Below are 13,010 nucleotides of genomic sequence, written 5' to 3'. Positions count from 1 at the left end.
GGAACTATTACAATTGATTACTTGTTTATCTACTTTTATTTGTGTATATGATACGAGTTTATGTGGTCAATCAATCATTATAGAGTTTCTTTTAAAATTGTGGCTTTCTTTTTTAATATAAAGCTTGCCAAATTAAAAACATAGTTATTATTTAGAATACATTGTATTTTATTATAAAATTTAAAAGTCATAGTACACTCTATTTTAGGACTGAGGAAGTAGATAAAATTTCAAAGGATCTTGTTTCTTTTCGCGGTCTGTCTCTCTTCTTTATTAGGTTGTCTCTAATAAAAGACTCATTTGAGAACGCAAACTCAAATTAGGTCTTCAACACAATAATTATAGTCTTCAACAGAATACTTATATTAAGACTCATTTTGAGTATTAGGAGAAATATAACCTAAATTTGGGTATTTTCTTTCCTCAAGACCTATTTGCAGAAAGTGTTATTTTTTAAATCTTGTTATTGAAGAAGACTAAAAGTAGATATCAAATCTTTTGCCGGTAGCAATATTCAAAGGACGAATGAGTTTTGATCCCCGCCTGTCACCTTCAGCGGAGGCGCCGACCGCCGCACTTCAACCACCCGGCCACCCCCGGTACCACCGTACCAGGCACACCGACGGGCGAGGAGCACGGACAAGCCACGAGGCGCGCTGCTCCGTACCATTGTACCAATGAGGGGCCGAGGGCCCTGCCCACCGACAGAAATATCTCACGTGTCGACTCACGAGAGTACGAGATGGCCGTCCGCCGTTTTGCGTGTGGAACCCTCGTGCTCTTTCACGTTTGCCAATTGCCCACGGAGCAACTTCAATAGTTTGCTAAAAGTACTTAACATTCTAGGATTTTTACTAAAACCATAAAAAATAGTCTCCAACAAGTTGGCAAAACTACTTGGCAATTTTATGAGCTTGGCAAAATTGCTCTTCACTTGGCAAATATGCCAAGTCCTCCATCGCTTGGCATTACGTGTATCTCAATTTGCCAACTAGTTTTGCCAATTTGTTTGAGGCTTAATTTTGTGATTTTGGCAAAAATCCTAGGATGTCAAGTTTTTTTGCCAAGCCCAAATAGCAAATTGTTGGAGAATGCCTCTTTTTTCACTTTGGCATTTGGTTTTGAGACTTGGCAAAACTATAGATTTGCTAAGTGAGTTTTAGCAAACCGTTGGAGTTGCTCTGCAATCGGCACTCGGGAGTCGGGAGCCCCGGAGCGTACACTTGCGGCTCGCGGCACGGAATGACGGCACCTCCGCACCATATGATTTTTTTTATTCTGCTATTGTATCACTTTCGTTTGTTTATGGTATATTGTCCAATCATAGACTAACTAAGGTCAAAAGATTCGTCTCGTGATTTACAGTCAAACTGTGTGATTAGTTTTTATTTTCGTCTATATTTAATGCTTCATGCATGTGCCTTAAGATTTGATATGACAAGAAATCTTGAAAACTTTTTGGATTTCGAGCTGAACTAAACAAGGCCTAACAACTAGCATGTTTGATAGACGGTGGAAAGATATAGGAAGTATTTTTTTAAAATAGCTCTTCAAATAATGATTTAGAGAATAATTTTATTTTAAAAAAACTTTTTTTAGAAAAAAAATATATTAAAATATCTCAGCTTCTGCGTCGAATAATGCATACAATTGTTCCTTAAAACTCTTAGAGATGCTCTGAACAATATCACATTTTTTGGAACATTGTTTATTAAGGAGCCAAAACAAAAATAATAAAAAAGAGTTTTCCTTACTCCTTTCCACAAACTTGACATAAATTATTTTAAACTATCACGAAGCTATTTTTGGCAAATGTTTTTTTTAAAACAATTTCAGTTTCTCTGTGCTCGACGAGACGAGTCACAGCTGCATCCCTGCTAATTTTTCATAAGAGGAAAAATTAGATTATAAATCATTGCTATTGCCTATTGCATTCTAATAGCTTGCGTCAGGCTGAGCCCGCTCCTAAGAGTAACTCCCCAAAACTAGCCCCTACTTTTAATTTGGGTGCTTCTTTACTTCTTGGGGCTTAACTTTTTTCTTCAACTTCAACAATAACACCCAAATTTAGGCCCCCAAACCTATTCCAGAGAGAATGACAGAAGAGACCTACTCGTCATTGTCTTTTTTTCTTCCTCTTTCTTCTTCCTTTGGGCAGGGACACAATTAGAGCATCAAGCTGGTTACCGTAGGGTGTCATGCACATGCAAGGAAGAGAGAGAGGGATCGTGCGCTGGGGCTAGTACACGCGATGGAGGATGGGGGCTATCCTGTTATAGGGTCTCGAGTAGGAGCCCTGCTGGAGTAATATTTTTAGCCTATTGGGGCTTGAGTAGGGGCTCTGCTAGAGTTGCTCTAAGGTGTTGTATACTTGTATCTAGGCCTTGTTTAGTTCATCCAAAAACAAAAAAAAACTTTTCAAGATTCTCTGTCACATCAAATCTTGTGGCACATGCATGAAGCACTAAATATATACAAAAATAAAAACTAATTGTACAGTTTCTGTAAATCACGATATGAATCTTTTGAGTCTAATTAGTCCATGATTGGACAATAATTATCAAATAAAAACGAAAGTGCTACAGTACAAAAACCAAAAAGTTTTCGAAACTAAACAAGGCCCTAGCTTATTTTGTCAGAGGTGATAAAAATATCACCCTCTATTTCAAATTATGTCATTTTAGCTTTTCTATCTATAAAATTTTATTATATATATAATATACAATTATATATAAAATTTAAAAAAGCTAAAACGATTCGTAAAAGAACAATTCCAGCAATAGCCCTTAAAATAGAACCTCTACTTTTTATTTGGAAGCTCTTTCAATTTTTTAAGGTTTTGTTTTCTACCATATACTCTAGCAGAAACCCTCAAATTAGGGCCCTCAAACTCATTTAAATAGAGGATGATATATAGGGCTCACTTATCATCATTCTTCCTATCTTCTTCTTATATTTTTATAGGGTTCACTTATCATCCTCCTTCTATCTTCTTATATTTTTCTGTCCCTAAATGACTCGGCTATGGCAGTGTACGTCCAGGGAGGTCGTCGAGGGTGCCGCCGGGATCTTGGAGGAAGAGTCAAGTGCAATTGCTGTACTGGGGTAGAGGTGCGACCGCCAAGTGGCACCACGACATCAGGATGCAATCGCTCCGGTCGTCATTAGGGAACGAACTTGAGTAGATAGGGAGGGGGCTGGCTTGCTCAAGCGAACGGGCGCTGCCGCTGCGATGAAGAGGGGCGCGACACCGGGGAGTCACCATGGACGGGTGAGCCGCACGACAAGGGGAAGGAGCGCATACAGGCGAGAGGCGCAAGAACTCACGACCAACGGCAGAGGTGGAGGTGGGCCCTCCTCGGTGGTGCGAGGATTTTATTGGGCCAATAAATTTAGGGCGTGATTGGTTGAACGTGCTAAAATTTAGCAGGTACTATAGTATTTTCGTTTTATTTGGTAATTAGTGTTCAATCATGAATTAATTAGGCTTAAAAGATTTATCTCATAAATTTTTCTCTAGTTGTGTTTTTAGTTTCGTAAATATAGTCTATATTATACTTCATGTATGTGTTCAAATATTCGATATGATGTGAGCTAAATTTTAGCACGTGAAACCAAACAGAGTCTTAGGGTTCCTAGTAGGGGTCTGATGGAGTTGGTTTTTTTATGAGGACACCTATATATTCTATTGAGATGTATTAGGACCGAAGTAACCGCACGTTAGGCACTGATCTATGGATTCTGCACGAGGGCTTCATGACGTGAGCTATCCTGCCTCGTCCGTAAACCCATCGAGACCGAAACCATCACCGAGCGAACAATGGGCTTGTTTACTTCTAAAATTTTTTACAAAATAGGAATAGTAACGTTTTCGTTTGTATTTGACAAATATTGTCTAATTATAGACTAACTAGGCTCAAAAGATTCGTCTCGTTAATTCCGATCAAACTGTGTAATTAGTTTTTATTTTTATCTATATTTAATACTCCATACATACGTCTAAATATTCGATGTGACGAGGAATCTGAAAAATTTTACAAAATTTTTAGAAACTAAACAAGGCCAAAAGAAACAAACAGCAAGGAAGGTGGAAAAAGACCGATCCGCACCCGACGTTCCCTCGTTAATCTCGCCCCGCTCTCACACACTCTCTCTCCCTCGCCTTCCTGTCGACCTGTCCTCTTCCCCAGAAGCAGCCGAAGCCCACCGGATTTCCACCAGGTTCCCCATGCCGCCTCGCCTGCTACCCCAGTAGCCCACCCCCTCTCGCCGTCTCGATCTGCCGCCAGGACCGCGGTTTGCCGTTTGGATCCGGCAATCTCTGGCCGAGGCGCCGCAGATCCGAACCAATCCCAGCCGAACCCGGTGAACTCCTTCCTCCACTAGTAGTTCTCTGGTTGGGTTCTCGGTTTCGCTTGCTGCTTGAGCTCGCATTTGTGCAACCTTGTGGTTTTCCATTTGCTATTGTTTCGGGTTTCTTCTCCCCTTGGATTCACTCGCGCACGCGCTGTCCGAGCGTGCTCAATCTGGTGGTTTTGCCCGGACTTCACCTCGCTGCATTATTAGCAGTAGAATCAGATTCCCTGGGTGCTTGACTGCCTGTTCTACTGCCTCTGGTCGCTGCTGCTCACTTGCATGCGGTTTTTGGTGTGCTAGCTAGCTGCCCAGGATCATCTGGAGTTCTGGACCTTTGGTGGCGTTTCTGTGGGCATGGGCTTGCTGTGAGAAATCTCTTGAGGAAAGATGTGGAAACAGTTCCTGACCAAGCTGCCTAAGAAGTCCTCTGCCTCCGGGAAGGGTGACCATGGCTCAGGCTCTAGTCCGGGACGCAATGCTACTGGCAACGGGGGCACGATACAGCGCACTAGCAGCTGCCCCAGCGCCGGGCCTGCCCGTCCGGTGTCCAGCGTGAAGCGCATGTCGTCTGCAGTCTTCCCTTCCAGCGTGGTGGCTGGCATTGAGCCGCTCGTGTCGTTCAAGGATGTCCCCAACGGGGAGAAGCAGAACCTGTTCGTCAGCAAGGTGAGCCTGTGCTGCGTTGTCTTTGATTTCTCGGACCCCAACAAGAATTCTGCGGAGAAGGATTTCAAAAGGCAGGCATTGGTGGATCTTATGGAATATGTGGATTCTGCGTCCTCCCGTTTCACGGAGACAATGGTTGCTGCCTGCTGTAGAATGTTTACCATCAACCTGTTCAGGGTCTTCCCTCCCAATTACAGGTCTGGTTCGTCCGGCGGTGGCGAGGGTGAAGAGGAGGAGCCAATGTTTGACCCTGCATGGCCCCATCTGCATCTTGTGTATGATCTGCTACTGAAATTTATTGGCTCCTCATCTCTGGATACAAAGGTAGGAAAGAAATATTTTGACCACACATTCATCGTGAAGCTACTTGAACTGTTTGATTCTGAGGATCCAAGAGAAAGGGATTGCTTGAAAACAATATTGCATCGAATCTATGGAAAGTTCATGGTCCACCGTCCCTTCATCCGCAAAGCAGTGACCAATATATTCTACCACTTTGTGTTTGAGACTGATCGCCATAATGGTATTGCTGAACTACTGGAGGTTTTTGGCAGTGTTATTAGTGGTTTTGCATTGCCTCTGAAGGAGGAACACAAAATCTTTCTTTGGAGGGTTCTAATTCCTTTACACAAGCCAAAATCAGTTGGTTTATATCTGCAGCAGTTAACCTACTGTGTGACCCAGTTTGTAGAGAAGGAACCAAAGCTTGCAAGTTCAGTGATACTTGGCCTGCTCAGATACTGGCCAATAACAAATAGCCAGAAAGAAGTAATGTTTCTGAGTGAGATTGAAGAGGTCCTGGAGGCAGCCAACACAGTTGAATTCCAGAAGTGCATGGTTCCGTTGTTCAGACGAATTGCTCAATGCATCAACAGTTCCCACTTCCAGGTAACTCATATTGACCCTCACCTTTTTTAGGAGAAAATGAATTGTGTGTGGCGATTTACATTTACATTCACATGTCCGTTCTGTAGTCTGCATGCATTCTATCCCTCTATTTACATAATGCATTTTTTCTGGAATATATCTGAGCATGTCTTTCATTAAGAGGAGTAGAAAGCGTGACCGCACGCACATCCAAGCTAGGGAAGGGCTTAGATGGCATAGAATTTCAAAAGGTTATTATATACAACTAAAGCAGCCTACAATTAAGAAAGGCGTTACACATTGGTGCCAACAAAGAGTGGCTTCAATTTATGGAACCATGCTTGTACCCAGCATTGAGCCTTCGCCTTGATTTGAATAGCAAGGGTGATGATAGTGTGCAAAAACCATCAAAGATATGCATTTTTCTCAAAACACGAAAGATATGCATTCTTGTCATATATGCAAAAATGTTGTACCAAATGAAGAGCTTCACCCACTCATTGATTGCTTTAATCTAAGTCATTTCTGTCACTCCCATTACTTTACGGTGTTGTCTACATAGTACGGTCCAAAGAATCACTCATCCAGTTGGAAACATTCATGGCCACAAAATGTACTTATTGCAATGTAAACTCACACTGCCCATGTAAGGCTAGTCTCTGTTGGATTTCCTACTGCATGAAATGTGCACCACCTGTAGAGAAGCCAATAAGCAATAAGTAGTTAAGTACCTGTTAGTTTCTGAAAGATGTGGGCAAATGATGGTAGGCCAGCATGCACCACCATTTGTGGTCTGGGTATGTGAGATGGCCATAGTTGATATGCAGTTTCCCTTCTTTTAAGAAAGTAGAAGATGAAACTGTATGCAAAGCATCAGCTGAAGCAGTGTGTCTAGTTGGGTGCCTGCTATAGTGCTATGTATGGTATGATCAGTTTTGGGTGGATTTGATGTTAAGGAAGCAAAAGCTAAATAAAATGAATCAGACTGGATAATTGAGTTAACCTCTGGCCAAGTTTGGTTTCCCTGAAAAGTAGAATTGAATCCTCTTCAGCGGGTGTGGCAATTTCAGGGCTTGCTGTCTTTTTCCATTATATAATGATATCCAGCATTCACTATTTTGCTCCTTATTACATACTAAGTACTCCTTTTTAAATGTGTTCCCTTCAAGTGGTTGAGTCAAATCAAACAAATTATTTCAGGTTGCAGAACGAGCACTCTTCATGTGGAACAATGATCACATCATCAGCTTGGTTGCACAGAATCGGCAAGCAATCATGCCCATCGTCACCCCAGCTTTGGAAGAGAATATCCAGAACCACTGGAATGTATCAGTCCTAAACCTGACAACCAACGTGAAGAAGATGCTGTCAGAAATGGATGAGGAGCTCTTCTCGGCCTGCCTTGCCGCACATAAGGAAGAAGAAGAGATGCGAGCGCTGCTGAAAGGTAAACGTAGGCTGGCTTGGGAGCTGCTAGAGTCTGCGGCGGCATTCCAGCCAGTGACAGGCAACACTGCCGTCCTGGTGAATCGCTAGGCGTCAAGTGGAGGGCTGCTCCTCTTTCCTCCGTCTTGTTGGCAACATGGGCGAATTGCTGAAAAGCTCGTGACCAACAACTTCACCTTGCTTGTTTAGTTGTTGTAGACTTGTAGAAGTAGTATGTCTTCCTGTAACTGTAAGTTGCAACTACAATGGGATCTATCCGTCTTTCTGCTAAGGAGGGAGGCATGCCTGTTTTACATGCAATGTCCTGCAGATATATTCTGAGGTTGCCTTTTGCCTTTTCACATGTGCGGCTACATTCAGAACGACTGACCTGGCAAAATACTCCATCAAATAGAGTATGAAATTCGAGAGAGAGAAAGAAAGCACGAAACTGTACATTAGTTTAGTTCAGTGTAAAGTGGGTCTCCCGGAGACCGGAGTTGTGCCACAATCTGTTAAATGATAAAAAAAGAGACAGAGAAACAAAAAGCTTCCGTTGCCGGGACTCGAACCCGGGTCTCTCGGGTGAGAGCCGAGTATCCTAACCAGCTAGACTACAACGGAATGTTATTAGGCCTGTTGTTTTTTATGCCTATTAACAGGACTGTAACGTTTAACAAGAGTAAGACTGCACGAGTTTAGTAATACAGAAGTGGGGTACCGCTACATCCATATTATTTAACACTGTATGGTTTTGATATTGTAACCAGCAATAATATATTACAGAAAATTTTAGGTTAAAAACTGTATGGCGAATTAAGCGTAGCTTAGTTTTTTTTTTCTTCCCAAAAAAACGTAGCTTAACTAGTTAGATTCCTCACTACATAACTCTCTCAACTATAAAACCTGATATAATGCTCATACCTTTCCGAACCGGCGCACGCTCTTAAATCTGAAGCGTTCTAGCATGGATAAAATTGTTCAAATGCAGGAATTACAAGGCTACTTTGGGATTTCGCTTGCAGTTTTTACAAAGAGGTCTACCACTACCAGAGCATTTCTCTGATTGATTATATATAAGTTTAAGCACAAATATGAGGAGAAATATGCGTGTACATGAAATTTACATAATTGGGATATATTTGAACTAAATCTAGAAAACAAGAGGGCAGTGCTCTTTGCTAGGCATAAGAAGTCCCAGAAATATGCCCATGCTCCACTGTGGGGTCATAAGTTCCATTTCAGCAAATGTACATTGTACATCAAGGATTTATTTCAAGTTCCATTTCAGCAAATGTACGTTGTACAACAAGGATTTATTTGTGAAATACTCATAAGGATTTCAACCGCAAATAGGATTCCTCCCTTCGTCTATGTCGATGACCAGTAGATGGTCTGGCTTTGAACCATTCGGTCCCTCTTTGTACAACTTGGGTAAATATGCGTGGTATGCTGATAGGTAGCGTGATACAAAATCCATAACCTGAAAGAACTCTCAGCATTATATTTCTGTACATAATCAATGGCTCTAGAAAAAAAGTTAATTGCTGGATAAATGAGTAGATAGGCTTCCATTTTAAATAAATGGTGCAAAAATGATTTGCTGAAAGAAGTACATCGCTAACCAGTCAATCAGTAAACTTTCTTTCCACTACCATGACTTCAACAAATAATGTTACTAGGATAACAAAGAGATAGCTTTGTCAGAGAATGCACCTCCTCATCAGACATTCCAGGTTTTCCATCTGCTTTCATGGTTATCTCTGCCTGCAATCCAAATACTAAACTCAGAAATTGCAATTCATGGTTTGTTATGAGTTCAGTAGCACTTGCCACTAGTAAGATATTCGAGTAATGACCTGCAGCCTCCACTGATAGACACAACTAGGTTCTCTAATTTTTATAACGATCCAGGACTTGATGAACCTGTCCCAAGCGTCATAGTATGCTTCTAGGTTCTTGTTAATCACCTCGAGCTAAATAAAGATAACAAAATTACTAAATTAGAGTCATACTATTGCTATAGGCAAAGTAAAAACAACAAAATCAGATAATTGCCTGGGGATCCACTGCTTTCACAACTTCATTTGGAAGAGGTTTAAATCCAAGCATCCATCCTTCAAACAGAACAACCTAGGACAGCAAAGAAGACATGCTTTAAGTTGAGAATCAATTACACTTCTCAAACTAATCTTCATCGACTAAACACGAGGTTACCTCTAATGGCCCTTCAACCTCCGGCCATACAGAAGGATCAGCACGATCGCCTCTTCCCCCAAAAGCAGACTACATGGACATGTGGCATGTATCATGCAGCTGCTCAGCTATAAGCTTATAAACATGAGTTAGAGGAACGTTGACTGCACCTTTTACCTTGTCATACCGTGGAACCTTCATCTTGATGCCTAAATGTCGTGAAAACAATTGTGAGTTCATTAAAATATATTTTAAAATGATGTAAAATATTTTAGTAATTTTCCAAGACGAGAAACCCTGTGCACGAATCATCATCCAAAATCAAAAAGTTTGAAGAAGGTCCAAATAATTGTCTAAACTGGTACCTTCCTTTGTTAGTTTCATCAGTGACTCGAGTGTTTCAACACTGAATTGTAGATCGTGGCTTCCAGCATTTCCACGGAGCTGGAAAGTTTTGGTCAGTTACTCTCAATTCAGCTTGCGCTACAATGTTGAAAGTAATAAGTACTGTAAATCACATTCACTAGCGTACTGGAGTGAGGGAGTTTGTACCTCTAAAAGAGCATTTCCAGGATATCTGTTCCTCAGTTCATTCTGCACATAAAAAAGCCTATGTGTGAGTTTCTTTTTAAGGCCTATGTGTGAGCTATCTCACTATTTTCAGAGGGAGAGAGGGGGGAAGAGTATATATGGTCGATATATTTTCCATATCTAGTAGAAGTTCATACCTGCTCTTTTGATGTCAAATAGAAGTCGTCTATAGACAATATGGCGGATTTCCTATGTCACACAGAAGTTTGGCTCTTTTAAATTTCATTCATAGGCGCAAAGAGCGCTATGATCCGGCCATTCAATGAGGAGAACTCACCTACCAGCAGCCTGAAAAAGATGATCAAGTGCGAAGACTAGAGTCGTCTTTCCGCTTCCTTGGGGAGCACTGAGCCCGATCTGTGTTAGATAAAGATACTCTCATTTATCAAATGTGAACTGAACTTGCTGTGCTGTTCATTCATGTAAACTCATAATCAGATTCAGGTCCCGTCTAGGCTAGAACAACTCCTTTAGTGATTCACTCGATCCATCAGGTTTAAGAAGACAAGATCAGAATCACTTTTATTAAGCATGTCTCATGGACAGCATATTCTTTTTTAATATATCTTGCTTAGCATCTACTGTGTGCGGTGGACGCATAATTCAGAGGAACATGTTCTCTTGTGCACATCTGATGGAAGTGGAACATGGCATATGATGAGCTTTCAAATTGTATCCTACCTCACTCGAGGACAAATTTTATGCCAGATACACCAGTTTAATTATTTCTGCGATGACGATATACTGATGGTGTCGATTGCCTTAGTTCTAAACCTCTCAACTCTCATCGACATGAACATGAGCATCTAACAAGCAGTAACTGCAAAAAGAAGGCCAATGTTGATGCGAGTGCATACCACCAATGGCGGGATGTCGTCGCCGTCGTCGTACTTGGCTCTGTGCTCTATAACCTGGTCCTCGCACCAGAGGAAGACGGGGATGTAGAACTGGTATATCCGGGCCTTCTCGGCCTCCGACAGCTGGAGCTCGTCGAGGCGGAGGAGGCGCGCCACCTGAGCCCCGCAGCGAAGCCACCGGTCGATGGAGTCGGCGACCTTCTCCTTGGTGTAGCCGATCCTCTCCACCAGTGGGCCGCTGCAGATGAAGTCGCAGAGGTCCCGCTCGGACGCGCTGAGCGCCGGGGCGGCGCGCGGCGGCGAAGCCGTCGGCGGGCCGTTGTCCGGGCATGACGGCAGGGACGCTGGCCGGCGCGACGAGACAATGCAAGAAATTAGACCATCGACAGGCAAGTTTCTTCACTAATCGTCGACGGCGAGAAGATTACCGTCCATGCAGTCAAGATCCGAGGAACCTGAAAATTAAAATCGATCGGCTAACTAGGAAGGGAACGAGAATCGTTGCGGTTTAGCGACAGAGAGGGTGCGGGAATTTTTTGTTTTATAGTGCGTCATCGAACATTGTACTATACCAAGGACAAAAATAATAGTAACAAAATGCTTGCTCGAGTGAGACGAGGGCAGTTGCTGGACAGCTAGAAATAGATCGATCGAGAGAGAGGAAGAAAAAAAAAATGTCTTTGCCGCGCAAGCATACTTATCGGCGAAGGGGAAAAAAGAGGCATAAGCATCACGCATCTAGAAGGGAAGTTACAAACGTCGCTTAGCTAAGTTTCTGTACAGGCAACATGTACTGGAGTAGTGGAGTACAAGCTAAGTTTTGACACGTCACACAGATACAGCACAAAAAGAGAGAGAGAAGGTGTTACAGTATTAATGGATCCTATATTTCAATGTCTACAAATTGTTTAATACATATATAGAATTATGATCAACTATATGAATAAAATCTCTATATATACTATTTTATTGTTTCTTTTATACGAATGAGATCAAATATGCTAGAGCATCTGCTCGATCATGCTACTGCACATGTTAAAGCAGCAAAACAGATATTTCTCCTGCTATTTCCTAGATTATCAGCTCAATTGCACATAGATAAAGGTCAACTCGATTTCATCACACTAAACCCCTGATATATTTATCTCTTTTTCATTTAACCTTTCTTTCCCTTAACATCCAGTACTAGAGAAACATTTTTAGCAATGACCTTATTTTTGATAGAGTCGGCTCAATTCACATAAACCCCTCTAACGGTCTTTGTCGAGTTCCACTAATGATATAATCATCTCTAGAAGTATATTTTTAGAAGTGGTTGGAAAACCCAGACGCCTCTGACAATGGTAATAGAGGCTGCTCTAATTAGACGCACACGCAAATTAAAATAATGCATTCAACTTTTATTTATTTATCTGGTCTCCACTTTTGAGTATAAAAGGAAAATGCTTTATCATTTCCAAGTACGAACTATTTTTTTTCCAAAAAATAGTAACACAATACTTATAATGTGAAAGTATTGAGTGTTCAGTAGGATGAATTATTGGATAAAATCTGCAAACTTCTTATGTCTATATGAATTAGAGTAGTATACATCTAAACATCTTGTTACAAAAAATAATATATTAATAATATTCCAGCCTTTGCATCAACCAATATATATAGTTGTTTTTTATTATAGACAACAACAATACAACTCAACACGAGAACAACTGCCTCAGACGCACACCAAAACGGCCTTGACTTGTCAAGATCCACGGGCATACACTGCAACATCCATCTTGATACCTCAGCTAAACCTTCCTCGCCACAACGGTAACGGCCATTATAGATTAATAGACACAAGATTCCAAAATGATGCCTCCAAGAAAGGACGTGATGTCACCGTCATTTGACCAAAAGGTTAAGACATTACACCTTAAAAACAACATGCTACATAATAAAAGAGATAGCCGATCGATAGACGCTTCCAAGGAAGAATACGGCACCTCAAGATGTTGTCGTCATCGGTCCCAGGAACGCAGCTTTCGCAATGGCTCCTCACCCCCATGCGGG

At 41.6% G+C, this 13,010-nt stretch overlaps 2 protein-coding genes and 1 non-coding gene across 3 annotated transcripts; 1 reads left to right on the top strand and 2 right to left on the bottom strand.

Annotated features, from left to right (window-relative positions):
- LOC8061878 (serine/threonine protein phosphatase 2A 57 kDa regulatory subunit B' kappa isoform) lies at positions 4,120-7,676 on the top strand. Its single transcript, XM_002458282.2, has 2 exons — positions 4,120-5,910; positions 7,090-7,676. Exons 1-2 carry the CDS (start codon positions 4,744-4,746, stop codon positions 7,423-7,425), a joined length of 1,503 nt encoding a protein of 500 aa, XP_002458327.1. The 5' UTR covers positions 4,120-4,743; the 3' UTR covers positions 7,426-7,676.
- Positions 7,866-7,938, bottom strand: TRNAE-CUC. The gene has a single exon. It is a non-coding gene; the product is annotated as a tRNA-Glu (tRNA).
- LOC8061877 (D-glycerate 3-kinase, chloroplastic) lies at positions 8,356-11,667 on the bottom strand. The gene is made up of 12 exons (XM_002456108.2): positions 11,387-11,667; positions 10,959-11,302; positions 10,379-10,458; positions 10,239-10,290; positions 10,063-10,104; positions 9,876-9,954; positions 9,688-9,719; positions 9,532-9,600; positions 9,373-9,447; positions 9,174-9,290; positions 9,031-9,081; positions 8,356-8,797 (listed from the first exon to the last, which is right to left on the bottom strand). Exons 1-12 carry the CDS (start codon positions 11,391-11,393, stop codon positions 8,657-8,659), a joined length of 1,089 nt encoding a protein of 362 aa, XP_002456153.2. The 5' UTR covers positions 11,394-11,667; the 3' UTR covers positions 8,356-8,656.

This window comes from Sorghum bicolor, chromosome 3, assembly GCF_000003195.3.
Source record: "Sorghum bicolor cultivar BTx623 chromosome 3, Sorghum_bicolor_NCBIv3, whole genome shotgun sequence".
NCBI classification, from domain to species: domain Eukaryota; kingdom Viridiplantae; phylum Streptophyta; class Magnoliopsida; order Poales; family Poaceae; genus Sorghum; species Sorghum bicolor.
Note: the sequence above shows the minus strand (reverse complement) of the source record. Positions and strands in the feature narration are given on the sequence as shown.

Bases quoted from the DNA above. Each gene is read 5' to 3' on its own strand.
- LOC8061878 (XM_002458282.2), top strand. From the start codon at position 4,744: ATGTGGAAACAGTTCCTGACCAAGCTGCCTAAGAAGTCCTCTGCCTCC. The intron at 5,911-7,089 runs GTAACTCATATT...AAATTATTTCAG, and splicing joins TCAACAGTTCCCACTTCCAG to GTTGCAGAACGAGCACTCTT.
- LOC8061877 (XM_002456108.2), bottom strand. The intron at 10,291-10,378 runs GTGAGTTCTCCT...TGTGTGACATAG, and splicing joins CTTTTTCAGGCTGCTGGTAG to GAAATCCGCCATATTGTCTA. The intron at 10,105-10,238 runs GTATGAACTTCT...TTTTATGTGCAG, and splicing joins ATTTGACATCAAAAGAGCAG to AATGAACTGAGGAACAGATA.